The 20,281-nt window shown below is 43.6% G+C and overlaps 1 protein-coding gene across 10 annotated transcripts in view; it reads right to left on the bottom strand.

The window, feature by feature from the left end:
* The window catches only part of NEDD4L (neural precursor cell expressed, developmentally down-regulated 4-like, E3 ubiquitin protein ligase), a 381,718-nt gene that overhangs the window by 74,718 nt on the left and 286,719 nt on the right, over positions 1–20,281 (bottom strand). For all 10 annotated transcript variants that reach the window (XM_027525515.1, XM_027525516.1, XM_027525518.1 and 7 more), the window contains 4 exons: positions 18,048–18,098; positions 7,307–7,368; positions 7,043–7,145; positions 5,203–5,369 (listed from right to left, as the gene is read on the bottom strand). In XM_027525515.1, the coding sequence (XP_027381316.1) occupies positions 5,203–5,369; positions 7,043–7,145; positions 7,307–7,368; positions 18,048–18,098 (383 nt within the window). The remainder of the gene's footprint in view (positions 1–5,202; positions 5,370–7,042; positions 7,146–7,306; positions 7,369–18,047; positions 18,099–20,281) is intronic.

The raw sequence follows: 20,281 nt of genomic DNA, 5'->3' as shown, positions 1-20,281 counted from the left end.
TCCAGGTCGGCTTCATTGAAATAAACACAGTTTTTAAATGCCTCTGCCACAATATTTTTGAGTATCTTTCAGGGATATACTGTAGCAGTACTTTATGGTGTTTAAGAAAGATGAGAAATCAAAGTCCTCCATCCAGCTGCCCCATGAGAAGCGAGGCTTTCTGAAGGAGAATGACAGGCGAGCTCACACTCGTGGCCAGTTAGTGGCAACCCCTCAAGGAGTCCAGCAATGACAAGGCCCCAACTTTTGGTCATCAGCAATCAACCAGTAAGTACGGTGTCTGGAAGACACATTCCGGATTCAACATGAACTTTTTCAGCCACTGTGGCTTTCATCTTGACAGAACCTCACAATCACGACACTTTTTAAACTCACTTTTAAACTCCCATTAAACTCTATTTTAAAATTCACACAAACATCAGGCAATTACCTCCCAAATCAACTAGGATCTGAAGAACACTGTAACTTCATAGTCTTTTTTTTTTTTTTTGGTCATGTAACTCTTAATTTAGGATTTGAAAAGCACTGATTCCATCTTTAAAACTTCTGCAGTAAATTACAGGCAATTCTCCTTTGGGAGAAATATTACTTGGAGGCTTTTAAAGTAGAGGTTTAAATGTCAAAATGTTTTTCAGAGAAAACGCTTACAGACTCTTTCAATAAGACACCATGATGTTGCAAATTAATATTTCACAGTAGCTGAAAACATTATTTCAGATTAACTGAAATCCAGTATTAATCAAAGGCCCTCATTATCGATTCTCCTTAAAACACAGGTTTTAAGACATTCTAATGCAGTCTCAGACATGCTATCTTCCCCCAAAAGAGCCTACTGGGCCCTGTAACAGTGAACAGCCTGCGATAAGCAGCACTATTTGCAAATAAATAGGTGACTCTTTATCACCCGCTTCTAAGAGTCTGAATAGTTCCACCAAAAATCTTCACAAGTTTTAGCTTTACTGGTAAAGTGACAGTAAGAGGTTGGCTTCTATTTAATCCATATTAAATCAATAACTCTTAATAAAGATCTAAATGACGTTTTGCTGTGTGTACACAACTGATACATAAATTCTTAAAACCTCTCAGAAATACCTATTTTGCATATTTTATAGCTGTATTAAACTATATCTGAAAAAAATGACATAATTAAGGCCACAAAGAAGCTAATTAAAATCAAGGGACACACAAGTATACTAATACTATTTATGAAACTATCAAAACAGAATGATAAAAAAGTAACACTCTCTTAGATATGTTCGAGAATATAATATTATCTTTAGGATTTTACATGGCTACAGTGGTTTTTACAGGATATTCAATTCAATTTCACTTTATAATGGCTTTATTTAAAAACACTATATATAAAAGTTGTATGAAAATTTTATATCTTCACTTGAAATATCAGTTGTCACTTAGTCAACAGCACATGCATGTTCTGGGTTGTAACACTTGAATTGTTACAGGGATTTTGGAGACATTGAGGAAAATAAGGTTTAATATTACTGTATCTGCATTTTCTCTCTGAGAAGTATATAAAATTCTATTATTCTGAAAAGTTTTTTTTTTTTTTTTTAAGGGGTGTTTAAAGTCAATTATGTTAATCCTCCTTATCCAACATGCTCAAATAATTAGTAATCAGTGTGAACTAGAAACAACTAAAAAGCATAAAGAAGAAAGACACCTCTGATTCTGAAATTCCAAGTCTGGGCTTTTTTATGGTCTTTAGTGACGAAATGAAAATATTCATACAAGTGAGGCCTTTGGCCCTTAATTAAGCAATTGAATGAGAGGGTTGACGAAACTGACAGGAAGTTTAAATGGTCACTAATGGGAAAATGAACTTTAAAAATAGGTCTGAGCTGACAAAACAGAAACATGATTTTACTGCGGGCAGGGAAAAAAAACCTAAGGAGTGGCTCTTTCAATTTTCTTCATTCATTAATTTCACATATATATTTTTCATTTGACAGGAAATATACAAATTAATAAAGACAAGAAAAACCATACATTTATCAAATTCAGTGCCAGTTAAGATCAGTGTATCAGATCATTTACATCCTATCAGTGACTGTCAGTGACAAATGATGACCTGAGTCATCAAGAGATGATTAAATGATTGCTAAGACGGGAGAAGTAGAGTGGTTTAGAAAGAAGTACTAAAAAGAGTTAAAATGAGTGTTTCACAAGTTCATCTTCATTTATAATCTTAATACGATTCCTTCATCATGTTTTTGAACTTCTGCTTTTAACAGTAAAAAGTTTATGGTTTACATTTAAATAGGACAAGGACAAATCTAAAATTAAAGGTGTTTTAAAAAGCCACCATCTGACCTGAGAGGCCTGGGGGAGTGTTCCGTGGTCACCTTCTGTCCTAATCTCTGCATCCAGTACCCGACAGTTCACTAAACCACGCATCTGATACCCACTTTCAGAAACGACTCATCTGCAGTCGCTCATTCAGTTAAAAGCTCCTACTTTGTGTCAGGTGCTAGGGGTTGATCTGTGAAGAGGAAACCACAGTCCCTGCTCACACAGGCAGTAAGAGAATTATGTGCTCTGTGTCCTCGTGGGAAAGCGTCCAGCTTTCTGTCTGTCCAGACAGACTGGGACAGAAGAGGCCTGGCTCTCCCAGAGGAAGGGACAGGAGGCTGGCATCTGAAGGTTGCTGGGGGGAGGGGCACATTCTGGTTTTGTGTTTTTGGAGGGGACTGAGAGGCAGCAGACCCACAGGGCTCAGGAGAGAAAGTCCTCAAGGGCAGCCCGCGTGATCAGACGCTCTGTGTTGATGACCGTGGGCGGCAAGAGGCAGGGAGGGCAGGAACCTGTGAGAACAGCCTGAGGGCACCGGGGAGCCGAGGAGGACTTGGTAGGGCCTGAAGTCTGGGTAAGCAAACTGGGTAAGCACTGAGACTCCCCAGGAGGGCCACCATTCTCTGTAAAATGCAACCATCACTTCATTATCTGACTTCCTCGGGTCAGATATAGCCTTTGAATAAAGACACTTGTTAATACCCGCCCCCGCCCCCATCCCTGGAATGCTTATAGGATTCTGTGAAAACTGATTTATGAAAAAAAAATCATTTTTCAATTAAAACAACATTTTAAAATCATCTGGAGGGCTTGAGGGCTCTGGTCAAGCCAAATCAAGTTAAGGACAAAGAACCTCAAATTCTCAAACGGTTCAACAGGAGGTTATCATGGAAACCAACCCTTTTCCCTCATCTGAGTCTTCTCTTGCTTTCTAGATGTCGTTCCTGATGGGAAAAAGGCAGCCGGTAAGTTGCACCCAGAGCTCTGCAAATGTCCCTTCCGGTGAGCCGGCTGTGCAGACCATCACGTCACTGCCATCTCCCTAAACTACACGTGAACCTGAACTTGGAAGAACCACAGTTTCCCAATTTGTTTCTGGACTCCTGAGGAGCCAGCATTTACATAAGTTACAGCTTCTGTTTTGGTTCAGTTCTACAGGACACTGAAGGTGGTGTGTTTAAAAAAACGTATGAAGTGTTCCCTAGGGATTTCTCCATTAGCTTCACCACTCTCTGAGGCAGAGAAAGTAAAAACTGTTCCCACTTACCCCCCAAACAGAGACTTCGGTCTGCGTAATTATTCATGACAGTGAACATTTCTCTCTATATATCTTGGTTATTAGTCTCTGTGAGCTCCTAGTGGTCACTTTTTTTTTTTTTAACAGAGATCACATGACACTAGGGTCCCCATAAAGTGTTATTTTCAGATACTGATCTTTAACAAAGGTAGATAAAGGTACTTTGCTCAGGGTGTTGCTACCAAGAATCTTGATCACTACATGTAACCAAGTCCAAGGTGGTTACTTTTTTCTTAAACTACAAATAACTAGAATAGTCAAATGACTTAAAACAGTTTTAACAGCTTTGGTCATTGATTAAAGGGAAATAGTAAAAACAAATAAATTAATTAAAAAACCAACGAAACCATTTCCATTTATATTTCTATGTGGAAAAAATTATTACAAAGAAGAGTTTGACATCATCTGGATGTTGGGATACTATGCCGTCCCGGCAGCAATGAGCTGGTGCTCATGCTAGGTGGTCCAAAGCTGCCCACGGGCACCTGACATTAACGAGAACCCACTCAGGGGCTTAGGAAGGACTGGCCTTCACTGTTGCAGGTTCTGCAAGCTTTTCCTCTAAATCAAACACCACCTAGACTAGACTTCTTGGCAACCCTTCCCACCCCCCAGTCTTATGCAGACTACCGTTGCCATTTCTAAAGACAAAAGGGTTATTGACAACACCATCCATCATCTCGCTAACACTTGTTCAAAAACCATCGTCAGCAAATTTCCTTCAGAGTCTGGGTTAAAGAGAAAATTATCTCACCTGATATACTTGCCTGTATACTGAAAATTATACAATTCACTGATAATTACTTCCTTGTCTTGTCTGCCGGGGAGCTCACCTTTTTTAGGATAGCCTTTTCCTTTTACATTTTTAGTACTTGTTTTTGTCTTTTATTGTATATTAATAGTTTTAGGTCTTGCTCTATACTATCATTTAAAAGCAAGCTGCTTCAAATCCTTTTTTACAGTCATGAGGTTTAATTAGTGTTTGCTATTATTAAACCAAAAATTGTCCAGTGAACAAAATAATAATCAATTCACTGTGTCCCTGAGGCTGGCAAGGGACTAGAACGAGGAGTATTACAAACTGTGAGTTAGCAACCCTCCCACCTGCTTCTAATGATATCACGGGGGTGATCTATAAATTTCTCAAAAAGGGGAAAAAAAAAAGTTTTGAGAGGGTTTCTAAATCAAATAATTATGGAATAAAACTCCAAAAAGTTAAAGAGGAAATGGTACAGTCAGTATGTTTGCTGAAACTGAAGAAGGGAGCAGAGATGTAATCACCATGCATTAAGCTAAACCTAAGAAAAATGACCTTGGTTTTACATCTCATAAATCTACATAAAGATGACATGCAAAATAAATTAGTGCATATTCACAGCAGGAGACCATGATACGGAGGCCAGAGCTTCTTTATAACCTGATAGGTTCTGGTAGGTTCTCACGCCCTCTACCTACACCAAGAGGACTCCCGCCGCAATGCACAATCACGGGCTTCCACTGAAGAAGACGCGCTTCCCAGCTTTGTGCACAGGGCTGCTGTGTGGGCACCTGTCTGCAGAGCGTGGGGACGGCTCGAGACCACGGACGGCACTCACATGAGGCTGGGCCGGTGCCACTGGGTGGTCCGGTTGTTGTGGTTGACGTAGTACGTGCGGCCCAGGTTGTCCACCTTCTCTTCCCACCCGGGGGGCAGCGGAGGCGGGGGCAGCTCCTCCTGGTGCTGAGAAGCCGAGTCATTGGAGTCAACGACTTCCCACCCGGGCTGTGGGGCAGAAGAGAGGGAGGGGCGTCAGGCTGGTTTGCTGGTTCCAGGGCATCCGTGCCCTGTGTCCTGGCTCCTGTGGGCTCCGGCAGTGGCTTCGTGCGCCATGTTTCAAGAAATTCTCAAAACAAGGCGGAAAAAATGTCAATTCGAAAAGAGTCACAAAAATGCTCTGAGCCATGGCCAACGAACTGCACTGCCCTCCCCAAGGACAGTGGTGCGGGTCATGACATGGACAGGGATCCAAGCAGCCCCTCACGTTACCTAAGTCCCATTACACTCTTTCATAGTTCGTGTTTGTTATTTTGACCTGATGGCCTCTGGGGCTGTACAAAGCCATGCCAATCATATGGGTCATGCTACAGCTGTCGTCTTTTCAACACCTCCGGAAGGTAGGAGGGAGCTGGGAAGATGAGCCTCACAGCACGTGCGTTCTTGCAGATGCCATGGACAGGCCACCAGGAGGCCTGGGGCACTCTTGCTCCCCAGGGAGGACCACGGGAAGGTGGCCCCTGGAGGAGGGGGAGCTCCCTGATGCCCCTCTAGGGAGGACGAGCACGCACGGCAGCCAGGAACAGCCTGGAAGCTGCCTCTTCCTACTTGGCCATTCCCCACCTGCTGCCGCCGCGTCAGCAGCCTTCACAGTCCCCGAGTCAGAGGTACTCTTTTGCAACACATATTTTCGGCATTAAGTATTCCTTCCTGACATCCCCTAGTAAAGTCACTGGAAAATTAACTAATTCACAGTTGGAAGGCTGGAGGAGTGTTAAAAAAAAAATTCCTTGGATTTGAGATAAAAATGTGTGGATGTGCTTATGAAATCTTAACAGTCAAGACTACCTACCACCCACTTCAGTCCTTCTCCCAGAGACAGACGAAAGCCTGCACATGAAATACTGCTTGGAAATAGGACCTCTGGGTCTGGGGGGGTGGGTGCAGTTACTTGCCCATAATGCATTATTCACACACCATGTATATGCAACAGCTGCAAACAGATGTGCAAATAGGCCACAGAGAGGTCTCGTGAACGGACATTCTTGGAACACGAGAATGTGTCTAATGAAGCAGCACCGTCTGGAGCCTGTGCTGCGAAGGTCCGATAGGACCCATGGTAGACGTATGTGACAGCAAAGTTAAAAAGTGGTGTTTTCTATTTTAACTTGCCAAGAGGGAACAAAAGAAACTTCCCCTGGAAAGCTAACTGCGGAACGGCCTATCTAGAGGAGAGCGTTTCTGATGCACGCGCTCACCTGCAGGCCAAGCGAGTGAGAGACTTGGAACAGCCTCTACATCATTCACCCACTTTGAAGCAATTCCAAGTGCTACAGGGAATTTATTAAGCGCTGAAAGTCCAAAGAAATAAGAAAATTAAATATGTGGGGGAGAATTTCACACAGTGGTGGGGCTGTTAATAGAACAGGGGTTAGAGCAGTTCATAAAAAGACACCTCTTCGATGATTTGTGTTATAAGGTAAAATGAAAAGCTTACCTTTTTTGTTTTTTTGGTAAAAGCAAAATATTGGTAGATCCGTGGAAGATGCAAATTCATGAACACATTTAAGTTCCTTCATATTTATAAACATTTAGTTCCTTAAATTATAAAACCTTCATGTAAAATATCCACATGTTCTTACGGAAGGAAAACAAACCACGGCCCGGAGTGCCTGGCTTACCTCCATCTCATCCCGCTGCTCACTGTTCTCTTCATCTTGGCCTCCGTTTTTGGGCATATAGGCCATTTTCAATCGCAAAAATCCCTTAACCCGAGATTTATGACTGCATGATGGAAGAAAAATTTGTTACAAAGGATGTGACTTGGTTTGACACTTCATATTTACGATGCTTTAAACAGATGTAATCAGTTAATATGTTGAAATCTTCCTCAGAGAAAACCAAGGCCAAAGCATAAAGAATGACTTGCAGCCTAAAAGCCTCACCTTCTTGGCCGGAGGAGAAAGTCCTTAAATGTGTAGGGTCGCTCCATGGTTGGGTCTTCTGTCTAAAGGAAGAAAAAGTAAGTTTCGGTGCTCCCAAGGGTCTCGTATGTCGCGTCCACCCACCTGGACTACCGAGAACCCACCTGCATGCTTTAGAATGTGCTCGGCAAAGACAGAGCTGGCTCCTCAGACAGTGCTGACAATTAATCACACACTTCATAGGTCACAGAACTTATCTCCTTAAGACCCGCTAGATGTCACTATCAACACCCATTTTTTAGGAGCCAACCCCAGCCTTCCACAAATTTACAAAATTATAGCTGTTACTGCCAAGTGTAATTTCTAACTGCTGGGTGCAGGCCTCAATCTCATGCTGCTGATTAACTCTGGAGAACCAGGGGTCACTGGTGCCTGCCTGCCTGTCCCTTGTGATTCAAGAAATCTAAGAGTGAGGTTAACAGGAAAATATGCAAGATCAATCTGTGAATGCAATTTTATTTTACTTTTAACATTAAAATATGTCCTCAGCCTCAGATAACTGAAAGAGCATCTCCTCCACAGAGACTGTCCTAGGCAGCATCATCCATCAGCCTTTTGCTGGTGCTTATTTCAAGAAGCTATGAATGTAATTGTGGTATTTATTCATTTAAAATAGAAATTAGTATTTTGTTGTACAAAATCAGAGGTCAAAGCAAGTAGGAAAAAAAATGTTCCTATCTCATTAATTTAAAAATACACCAAGTGGGCTTTATTCCAGGGATGCAAGGATTCTTCAGTATTCACAAATCAATCAAAGTGATATAGCATATTAACAAACTGAAAGATAAAAACCATATGATTATCTCAATAGATGCAGAGAAAGCCTTTGACAAAATTCAACACCCATTTATGATAAAAAGTCTCCAGAAACCAGGCACAGAAGGACCATACCTTAACATAATAAAAGCCATATATGACAAACCCACAGCAAACATTACCCTCAATGGCAAAAAATTGAAAGCATTTCCTCTAAAATCAGGAATAAGGCAAGGCTGCCCACTCTCACCACTACTATGCAACAGAATTTTGGAAGTCCTAGCCACAGCAATCAGAGAAGAAAAAGAAACAAAAGAAATCCAGATTGGAAAAGCAGAAGTAGAACTGTTTGCAGATGACATGATCCTCTACATAGAAAACCCTAAAGACACCACTGGAAAATTACTAGAGCTAATCAATGAGTATACTGAAGTTGCAGGTTATAAAATTAATAGACAGAAATCCCTTGCATTCTTATACACCAACAATGAAAAAACAGAAAGAGAAATTAAGGAAACAATCCCATTCACCCCTGTAATGAAAAGAATAGAATACTTAGGAATAAATTTACCTAAAGAAACAAAAGACCTATATATAGAAAACTATAAAACACTGATGAAAGAAATCAAAGAGGACACAAATAGACGGGGAAATGTAGCATGTTTGTGGATCGGAAGAATCAATATAGTGAAAATGAGTATACTACCCAAAGCAATCTACAGATTCAATGCAATCCCTATCAAGCTACCAATGGTATTTTTCACAGAACTAGAACAAATAATTTCACAATTTGTATGGAAACACAAAAAACTTCAAATAGCCAAAGTAACCTTGAGAAAGAACGGAACTGGAGGAATCAAGCTTTCTGACTTCAGACTGTACGACAATGCTACTGTCATCAAGACAGTATGGTACTGGCACAAAGAGAAATATAGATCAATGAAACAAAATAGAAAGCCCAGAGATAAATCCACGCTCCTATGAACACCTCATCTTTGACAAAGGAGGCAAAAATAGACAGTGGAGAAACGACAACCTCTTTAACACGTGGTGCTGGGAAAACTGGTCAATCACGTGTAAAAGAATGAAACTAGAAAATTTCTAACGCCATATACAAAGACTCGAAATGGGTTAAAGATCTAAATATAAGACCAGAAACTATAAAACTCTTAAGAGGAAAACACAGGCAGAACACTCTCTGACATAAACCACAGCAGGATGCTCTATGACCCACCTCCCAGAATAATGGAAATAAAAACAAAAATTAACAAATGGAACCTAATTAAACTTAAAAATTTATGCACAACAAAGGAAACTATAAGCAAGGTGAAAAGGCAGCCTTCAGAATGGGAGAAAATAATAGCAACTGAAACAACTAACAAAGGATTAAACTCCAAAATGTACAAGCAGCTCAATACCAGAAAAACAAACCCCCCAATCAACATGTGGACCAAAGAACTAAACAGGCATTTCTCCAAAGAAGACATACAGGTGGCTAACAAACACGTGAAAAGATGCCCAACATTGCTCATTATTAGAGAAATGCAAATCAAAACCACAATGAAGGATCATCTCACGCTGGTCAGAATGGTCGTCATCAAAAGGTCTACAGACAATAAATGCTGGAGAGGATGTGGAGAAAAGGGAACCCTCTTACACTGTTGGTGGGAATGCAAACTGGGATAGCCACTATGGAGAACAAGGTGGAGATTCCTTAAAAAACTGGAAACAGAACTCCTATACAGCTGAGAAATACACACTGCACACACACACCGAGGAAACAAGAACTGAAAGAGACACATATACCCCAGTGTTCACTGCAGCACTGTTTACAATGGCCGGACAAGGAGACAACCTAGATGCCCACTGGCAGACGGATGGATGATGAGGCCGTGGTGCACGTACACAGTGGTATCACTCAGCCATAAAATAGAACACATTCCAGTCAGTTCCAACGAGGGGGATGAAACTGGAGCTTATTATATACAGTGAAGTAAGCCAGAAAGAGAAACACCAGTATAGTATATTAACACACATATATGAAACTTGTTAAGATGGTAACGACAATCCTATATGAAAGGCAGCAAAAGAGACACAGATGTAAAGAATAGAGAGTTTCTGACTATGTGGGGGAAGGCGAGGGTAGGATGATTTGAGAGAATAGCACTGAAACATGTATATTATGATATGTAAAACAGATGACCAATGCAAGTTCGATGCATGAAGCAGGACACTCAAAGCCAGTGCTCTGGAACAACCCAGGGGGACGGGGTGAGGAGGGAGGCGGGAGGCGGGTTCCAGATGGGGGACACATGTGCACCTGTGGCTGATTCATGTTGATGTATGGCAGAAACCACCACAATGTTGTAATGTAATTAGCCTCCAATTAAAATAAACTAATTAAAAAATTATGTAGTAAGGGTAAACCACAAGTTATAATATTTTCTAGAATTACTATGTAGACTTTTATATACCTTGCAGCCTGAGTTGGATGTAATTGTGTGTAAGAGCAGAGACAGATCTAGGTTCAAAGCCTGGTTATAGCACTAATAACGCTGTTGCTTACTCTCTTTTAACTTCAGTTTCTTTGTCTATAAAATGGAAATGTTCATGCTTATTATTAGAATGTTGTGACGCTTGAGTGAGTCAATGTATGTAAATCCACAGTGACTGGTATGTTCAAACATAGCAACTATTATCAGTAGGAATAAAACTAATATTTTTATTGAAATATATATAATAATTTTATTAAAAAAATAAAAATATTACATGCAGTAAAACTTCAAATACCTAGGCTCCTTAATTAAACACAATTTAAAATACCTTTGCAGCAAGAGGGACACACCACAGCAAAATGATTTATTATAAATCAGAAGGGCATGCGTGTGCATTTATATTTGTAATATTATCTTCTATATCATTCTCTGCTTTAAACTTTCAATGGCCTCCTATTCTGCTTATAATAAGCTGAAAATTCTTCCTTATGGACCTACGAGGTTAAACGTGGTCTGGTTCTTCACTATCTCTCATCTCATTGGGAACCAGTCTCTGCATTCACCCCCGACTCCACTGGGAGACGGTGAAGGACAGGGAAGCCTGTGGTGCAGTCCCTGGGGTCACAGAGTCAGACATGACTGAGCGACTGAACCATCACCACCCCTCCTGACCTCATCTGTCCTGCATGCATGTCGTCTAACCCCTCCCTCACAGGTCCTTCTGCTGGACATCCCTGACTTCAGACGGCCATGGCGGTCTCCATTTTGCCATCCAAGTCCAGAATCCCAAGTCACATCCTCAGACTTCGCATCCTAAGTCACCATCACAGCCTCCCTTTCTCATCTTCAACTGTCCCGATTTAATTCCACTGTTTTATGTATTTATGCTTATTTATGTATCTACCAGTTTATCATCCTATCACCTGCAGAATACTACCTTGTAAGATCAGAGACTTGGATTTGCCTGCCACTGTATTCTTGGCGCCAAGAGCACTGTCTGGCACAAAGGAAGCACAAAGTAGCTGATTAATTCACCTGATCTCCAGTAAACTGCTAAGGCCACAAAAATCCATCCCCACTAAGCAAAGTCAGCTATATTCTCAAGACTTTTTTCTGAAGTTAGACACACACACACACCAAGTCAGAGCTTACAGGGACTCTAAAAACAGAACTGTCCATACACTACACAGTTTAAATGACAAACACCACACAGACTTAAGAAGTAGACATCCCAGGTCTGTGCTCTGGCTTTGCTACCTACAAAGCCACGTGGCCAAGGGCAAAGTCTTTACTTCTCTGTGCCTCAGTGCCCTCATCCATGGAGTGGGGCGGTAACAGGAGCTTATAGAATTGTCACAATTAAATCGATCAACTGAGCTGGTCCATAAAAAGTCCTCACAAGGGTTCCTGGCACACTTAACAAATGTCAGCCATTATCATCATCAGTCAATTCTACATTTTCATGTCACTTGTGAACACTATCAATGCAGTGCTCTGCAATAAAGACAGGGCATTAGAAGATGAGAATTCACCTCCATGGAAATTCTCCAGCATGAACAAGATGGTCATCTCTGACAACAGGATTCTTCCTGGCACTATTCAGTTCCTGCTGGATCCCAGTCCCTGGAGAAACGCCCAGGGAAGACTCCCTGAGAGTGTTGCTGGGAGAAAGCCATCTCAAACAGCTTGATGCTAACAGCACCAGTGGCCAAAATAGATGCTTCTACCGCCTACCCCAGGCCACGAGCATTCAAAAAAAATCTTTTGGTTACACAGCAATTTCACCTTATAAAGATTTATTGCTTTAAACAGAACTGCAGTTACTTGACATATATGTAAATGTGAAAAATAACTTTGTGGGCAAGTGGAAGGGAATGGCCTTATCAGGACCCTAGACTCAAAAGAGGGATGCAATGGCTAAAAGCACCCAAGCCTCAGACTGAGCCCCTCTGCCCCCCTGACTGCACCACAGATCAATGTTGGAGACCTCTGGTCTGGTCAGCCTGCAGATCACTGTGCAAGTCACCGACCTCTGTGCGCCCAGGGGTCCCCACCCGTAAAATACAGGGAATGGACAAATGGTCTCTCAAGTCCCTCTAAGCTCTATGATACTGAATTCTGTACACGTGAGACAGAACCATTACCCTGGTGCCAGCTGGAATTATAAGAGGGGTGTTCATCATTTGAGTCACCTTCCAGTACAGTTAAGATGACAAACAGTAGTGCTACCATCCCGACGCCGCCTCACTGCAGGAAAGCCATAAACTCAAGGCAGCCCTGGTTGCCTGGAGTGGCACCTGACTAATACAAGAGAAATTCGTGTTTTGAAACAGCTCTCTCTACCTCAGTGTGTTTTCCACAGATACAGAGATTTTGCATCTGGGAGGGGTGATGGGAAAGGGCTCACAGGACAGGGAAGACACTGATAGAAGAATCAAGACAAGTTTCAGAGGTGTAAATGGCAAACACCTGCCAGAAATGTCATTCTGTTGTTAATACAAGTCTTGGAGCTATTTTGGTCTCTAAGTAATTATTAAGGAGAAGTCATAAAATATTGTCTGAACTTCTGGGGAATGACACAAAGAATTTAATAAACATGTAAAAAATGATAGTGTTTCTTAAAAAAAAGGTCAGAATAGGAGAGTTATAGCTAAGGTCACTTTTGGTGATGCACTGGAGAAATAAAATAGAGGAGCTTTGTTTCAGCTGCAGTACAGACATCAGGAGAGCACAGCCTCTACCTCCGCCACGTGCGTCGTGCTGCCCAAGTCTCCCAGGCAACACACACGTCGTCATGGTCGCAGTGCCTCTGCTTAGTGAGCGCCATGGACAGCTAATGCCAGCTAGTGCCATGGACAGTGAAGACACGCTTTCACAGAGCTGGATGGAAACCTAGCATCATCTACATGAATACTCTCGTTTTATAGGTGAGACAAACAAGAGTCCCATAAAGCATTACTAACTTATTAAGATTACCAAGGCAACCTACCCATCTCCAGGCTCTGAGTCAACTATTCCTGAGAGATCTTTTAAAGCTTGACATTTGGAGACTTCTGTGAATAGGAATCTATGTTTTCTTAATTTTCAGATCCGCATAAAAGGTCAGACGACTAACCTCATTTACTCTCCCTGTTTCCTCTCTTTTACTCACTCCCAACCTCAACAGTGGGCTTCCCAGATGGTGCTAGTGGTAAAGAACCTGCCTGCCAATGCAGGAGATGCTGGTTGGATCCCTAGGTCTGGAAGATCTCCTGGAGGGAGCACGGCAACCCACTTCAGTGTTCTTGTCTGGAGAATGCCATGGGGGGAGGGGCTAAGGTCCATAGGGTTGCAAAGAACTGGACACAACTAAAGTGATTTAGCATGCATGCACACTCAATAGTAAGTAAAATGGAAAAAAAAAAAAATAAAGATGAGTGGCATATTTGGAACAGAAGCCAAGGAAACAGAGGTCCCTACCATTTTAAATTCCCTGGGTCTATTTCCTATCCTTTTTTCCCCCCTTCCACAAGTAAAACTGGCAGAACTGGCCTGAGAGCCAAGAATGAAAATGACTGACAAGTCAAAATCATTTTCTCTCATCTGGAAGCATTTGATAAAGCACTGGGGAATTCATAATCAAAGGGGGGAAAGATGCTACTTTTCCTTCTCATTATGTCTCTTTACTCCTTCCTGTTTAAGGGCAAACATGGAGCCAACGCTAGCCTCCTGGGGCCACTGTGGTCACTGACGGGGGTACTGATGCTTTAACACGCAGAGTGCATCTCGGCTTCACACGGCCCTCCCGGCCTGGTCTCTCTGTTTCCAGGGGCCTCCTTTGCTTGTCTCCCTGGCAGGAGAACTGCAAGCCGGACCGTCCCAATGGTCCCCAAGGCCCAGCAGCACACACAGTTAATTATCTGGGGACCCAACAGTGGGCAATGGGCTGAGGAGCACTGCTGTGAATGCTCTGAGATGCTCAAGTGCATATAACTTGGCTCGTGTGTCTACAGATGGGTCTGCTCCTAAACCAGAATAAACTGGAAGTAGGCTTGCCCTGACCCTCTGGTCTTCCTGGTAGGCTTCTCGAGGTCGGGGAATTTACAGGTGTGAGTGAGGACAGCTTAGGAGAGACGTTCCTCAGGACTTAAGAGCACGGTTTTACACTGCAAATGCCAGTATCCACCAGCAGCTGTATTCAGGTAGGGGGAAAACTGAATCCTGACTGATAATTCTGGCTAGTGGTAAAGAATTCACTTGCCAGTGAGGAGATGAAAGAGACATGGGTTTGATCCCCAGATTGGGAGGATCCTTTGGAGGAGGCCATAATAACCCACTCCAGTATTCTTGCCTAGACTATCCCATGGACAGAGGAGCCTGGTTGGGGGCTACAGTCCATGGGGTTGCAAAGAGGTGGACACGACAGAAGCGATAGTACACACATGTAAAACTTGGGTGTGAGAACTCCTCCACCCCCAGCTCTCTCCAACAGGCAGAATTATCAGCTCAGGAAAACGGAATTCAGAACCATACAGTTTTCACCTAAGTTGGGGGAATCTGGTCTGAAAGAGGGTGCCATATTGCCACATGTAGCTTCTAAATGTAAACTTTAATGACTTGAAATAAAACGATAAATTCCATTCTTTAGTCACATTAGCCACATTTCAAATGCTCGACTAACACGTGTTTATGGCGATGGTGGCCCTGCTGAGACACGTGAGGGAGGAACTTGCGTCACTGATTTTTCCTCAGAGATTAGAATCATGTCTATATCAGCAAACATCTGTGAAAGGAATAAATCCTCTATCAGGGAATGGGGCTGTCTGGAATTAATTAATAACCAGATGCCCAATCTGATTCCTCAGAGTCTGAGGAGGCCTAGGCAGCACCTCACTACCACAGGACCGCTCTGCACTACCATCCCTCATGACCAGTGAGACAACTTTCCTAAATTCTTTTACCTAAAATTTGATATTAAACATCACTGAATCCACAGGCCATATAGCCTTGACAGTGGTCAAGTAGCTATTAAGAAAAGAGAATCCATTATCTACCCACAAAATATATTCAAATGCTAGCATCCATTTCACATACTCACACCTGTGTTATCCTACAACATTAACTGTGCAATTTCCCCATGAGGGTCCTACACAAAGGATCGAACATCCACTTGAGAGCACCTCAAATCCTGGGGTCAAAGCCGTGTCCACTGAGAACATGCCGGCTGGGTTCCACTTCTGCTTAGAGGATGAAGAATGCACCTTCGCCTCTCCTTTTGCGTCCCGTGTGACCCATCCTGAGGACTGTCCTGGGCTCCACAAAGCCGGTCAGTCTTAAGGAGGAGACACGGTGCTCCAGGGCACACTCATCCTGGAGACCCGACACCGGTCTCCTTACTCAGCTGGCTCAGCTCACGCGCAAGGCCTCAGCCCTCTCTGAGCGCTCGCTGCTCCACTCTTGAACCGGTTGGTTTCTATTCTTGCCTGGAGCCTTTCCTTCTCTGAAAGCTCACTCTTGCCTCCACCCAACTCCAAAGGTAAAAACATTCTCTCTACTGACTTGTCTCTGAAGAGAAACACTCTTCTATCCTCTGAGAGCTCCCCTCAACCTTTCAAAACCAACCCATGCCCATTCTCTCAAACAAGGAACTGCTGGAGCAGGTTGTTCAAAAATTCCAGCTGCACCTCTTAAGAGAATATCAGTACATAATTTGCCTTGACTATGATGTGTGTGTGTGTTTTGATATTTATTTATTCGGCTGTACTGGGTCTTACTTATGGCATGTGGGATCTAGTTCCCTGACCAGGGATTGAACCTGGGTGCCCTGCTTTGGGAGCATGGAGTCTCAGCCACTGGACCACCAGGAAAGTCCCTGTAATGCGGTTTTTACGTTAGGGAAACGGGTAGTTGGGGACACCCATGTAAGAAGTGGCCAACCCACCAACACTGTCTAAAAATGTGAGGTGATTACAGCTTCAGCCTGAAGAGCATGGAGAGAGGACCCACTGATGTAGAAATACATGAACAATCTTTCTGCTCAAGGTGGAGACATCCCCACGCTCTCAGCGGGACCGTAAAAGGACAATCAGCGTTCTGAAGGCTCACGGAATCCGTCTTGTGCATATGACCACTTTCCGCAAGTATCTTGAAGCTTCAGGTTTTTATGCAGAAATAAACAAAGATATTCTAATGTCACTACTGCTGTTTCCAATCTTTGGGAAGGGAACGAGCTTCAAACCTTTCATCCCCAGTAGCTCCACTGAGTAAACAGGAGTAAAGTGCTTGCCGTCACAGTCCTTCACACCAGACCTCCAAGAGCTTCCTGGGTAAGATGGCCTTTCTTGGTCTCTAACAGAGGGTGAGAGCTGCAGCTTCAACGCAGCGGCAGGCTCATACTAGGTGGTTTGGGCCACTTTAGTTTATAGACGATTTATGCTATTTGCTCACAGTGAGCATTTTTTAATAATGCCCTTGGAAGGCAGAAACATTTGACTTAGTCTCTCTTAGTTGCTATTGTGGGGGTTTCCTTGGTGGCTCAGATGGTAAAGAATCTGCTTGCAATGCAGGAGACCTAGGTTTGATCTCTGGGTTGGGAAGATTCCCCTGGAGAAGGGAATGGCTACCCAATCCCATATTCTTGCCTGGAGAATTCCATGGACAGAGGAGCCTGGCGGGCTCCAGTCCATGGGGTCTCAGAGAGTGAGACACGACTGGGCACAATGAGGAGGTGCTACTGAGCTTCATGATGCCCCGTGGCAGGGGGAAGAGAGCCGGAGCATGAGGCCATTTACCTTTCGCCAGGGAGGCCTGGGCCCCCATTCGATAGGTACTGGAACACGCGGGAGTCACCCTTCAGCTCAGTCACGGTCAACAACCCCCGTCCTTTTGCTACACATTTGAGCAGAGGCTTACTAGCAACAGCACACGTGCTGACCCAGTATCGTTTCTGAAACCAGAGTCTTTGCAGCTGACAAGTTCACTTAGGACCAATAGCATCTTTTCTTTTGTCTCTGTGCCAACCGAGAAAGCCATAACCAAAGTCATGGAAACACAGTCTGTGCAGATGAAGTGCAGGAGAAACAGCGTGTACAATTCCAGACAAAGGGAACACACACGTGATTAGAGCCGAAGGATGAACTTCAAAGCAAGGACATTCCAGTGACAAGGAGAAGGGGTTTGGCAGAAGCAGGCAGCTGTTTTGTATGATGTGACAAAGGAAGATGAGATAAGAAAGTAGCTGGCGACGCTGATAGGTACCTGTAGATGGTTCAAGGACACCTGTTTTTACAATTAAAGTGATCTCCTAGCCTCCTGAAAGGACCACCTTCTAGAAGGGGTCAGGCTCACAGTATCTGTGTTTCATTTCAGCCTTCTCCACAGTGTGGAGGAAATACTGCCCTGAAAATACCCCGGAATTGCAGACAAAAACTGCTGTTCACTGCACGCGTTATAAAGCAGGCAACCGTTCTTACCGGGAGATGACTAAGGGGTATGTCCACCTGTCCCAGGAAGTCGTCCCGTGTCTGTTAAGAAGAGAGAAAATAATTAGTGTTTTCATCTATTGAGTGAGTGTCAACGTTCTAAAACGTGTTTCTTTACAAATAGAGAAAGGTCCAGGGCCTGGCCTGGGACAGTGGTGGGGATGGGTCGAAGGCAGAGGCCCAGGTGAGCCACAGATGGTTGTTGCCTTGGAGATGGGTGAGCCCAAGGCCTCACACACCTGATCTGCAGCTGGCAGACATCCTGCAGGGCGTCGATCACCCAACAGACTGGAGACAGAGCCTCTCTTGGACTTGGGGAGCAGGCAGTCAGCCAGGGAAGGGATACCTGGGATTCCAGAGGGCCTGGGGGCACAGCTGGCCCAGTTTAAAGAGAAGTCGGTAAAGAAACGTTGGGGCCAATTTTCATGAATATTTATAAAGTGTCATAAATGAAAGAGCTCCTTGAGAGCTGAGTCTTGGCAAAGAGTATAGAAGCCAGTTACTAATACATCTTGTACATTACGTATTAAAAAAATGGCCCTGAACTTTCAACCTAGTAATTACACTGCTTCACAATCTAAGTTCATGGATTATCTACTGGTTATAATTTTGGACACATGGTACTTCTTCCTATCTACATCTACTGCACAGGCCTCAATGAAAATTTACGTGGATAAGCTCACATGTGCCCTTTCAGACTCTGGGAGTCATGGTAAGTCTTAAAGTCAGGGTCAGGGGCCCTGGCCTGGACCCTGGGGTGTCCAACAGGCCATCGGACACAATGTCCTGCTTTAGGGGCATGTGTGTCACAGCCCCCGATACCCAGATGGGCCGCGATGTGAACCGGAAGAAACATGACGATGACGTCCGCCACCCTCGACAACCTTATCAAAAAAAACCACAAAAACGCCCACGTGCAAATGCCTATCATAGAAAGTTCTTCACAGACATCATCAGACTTGTCCCACTACCAGCTTGAGGAGGAGCCCAAGAGAATCCAGAGCTCCAAATTCCAAACTCTGGGCTCTTATTTTCAGTCTTTACTGTGAAATTTTCTAATTTATAAAATGAACTTTTCAAACGCACTTGAAAAAAATTCTCTTGCATTTAAAAAGTGGCAGCAGGTAAATGTGAACGAGATTTACTGCAATGATTTGCTCCATACTTAGAATGTCCTTTTAAGTAATTTAAAAAATCTGATTGACTAGAAAGCTGTCTGTCTCCTCTAGATTACGTGAAGGGTAACGAAAGATCAACATCACCACTGGCTGAGTGTGCCAAAGCCTGAGAAGAGTCCCCACCCTTTTGATGAGGCTCTGTTTTCTTCTATTTCCTCAGATGCATCTGCCTCCGCCCACCATGCACAAGGCCGTGAGGTGCCAAAGATGTACCTCTTAACAAGCAACAGTCAGCACAGACATCTTCACTGTCCAGTTAGGGAGCAGTCCTATTCTGAATGTGGCTGATTTAATTGTGTACGTCAGTTAATTCCACTAATAGAAACTCAGAGCTGTCTGCCTCCTGACTATAGACCGTGTGTCTACCTAATGAGAGTGATGAGGTTCTACGCTTGTCCCTCTCCTGGCCGGCTACTGGTGCTGGTGCTATGAGGGAAAAGGACTCGGGGAGGCCACCATCAGAAGGAGACAGTTTGATCCCAGAGCTCTGTTTCATAATCTGCTCTCTTTGGCTACCCTATCAATTGTTAACTTAAAGTACATTGTCACAAAAATTCACAAAACATCCACATGCCTGCACTGTTTTCCGAGGGAGATGTTAGACTTCTAAACCCATCAGATGAGCTCACCATCTGAACTAGAGGCAGGTGCTGGCCCCTAAGGGCTACAGTAGCAAAGCAGGTGCTGCATCAAGGGCACGCCAAATCCTCAGTGAGCAGCTGTAGTGGATGGGCACGATTATTATGCCCATTTTACAGATGGGGAACCCAGAGACCAGAGAAGTTCCTAGCTGGGTAGACTGGTTCCAGAGTCTGGGCTGTTAACCAATACTTTGTCCTGCATCTCGGTAACAGCAGGACAACTTGGCTGGGCACCAGCCTTGGGCTTCTCCATCAGGATGCTGGCTCTCAACAGTGTGGATGAGAAGGGACTTTGATGACAGCACAGTATATGAAGCTTTGGGGAGGATGGTTCTGCCTAAAATGCCCATCTGGCATGTTATCTTTAACAAAACCTCTTGTTCCAACTTGGCTCCATGCCTCAAAG

The sequence above is a fragment of the Bos indicus x Bos taurus genome, chromosome 24, assembly GCF_003369695.1.
Source record: "Bos indicus x Bos taurus breed Angus x Brahman F1 hybrid chromosome 24, Bos_hybrid_MaternalHap_v2.0, whole genome shotgun sequence".
Taxonomy (NCBI): domain Eukaryota; kingdom Metazoa; phylum Chordata; class Mammalia; order Artiodactyla; family Bovidae; genus Bos; species Bos indicus x Bos taurus.
The sequence above is the reverse complement of the archived record's forward strand: the minus strand, read 5'-3'. Positions and strand labels throughout refer to the sequence as shown.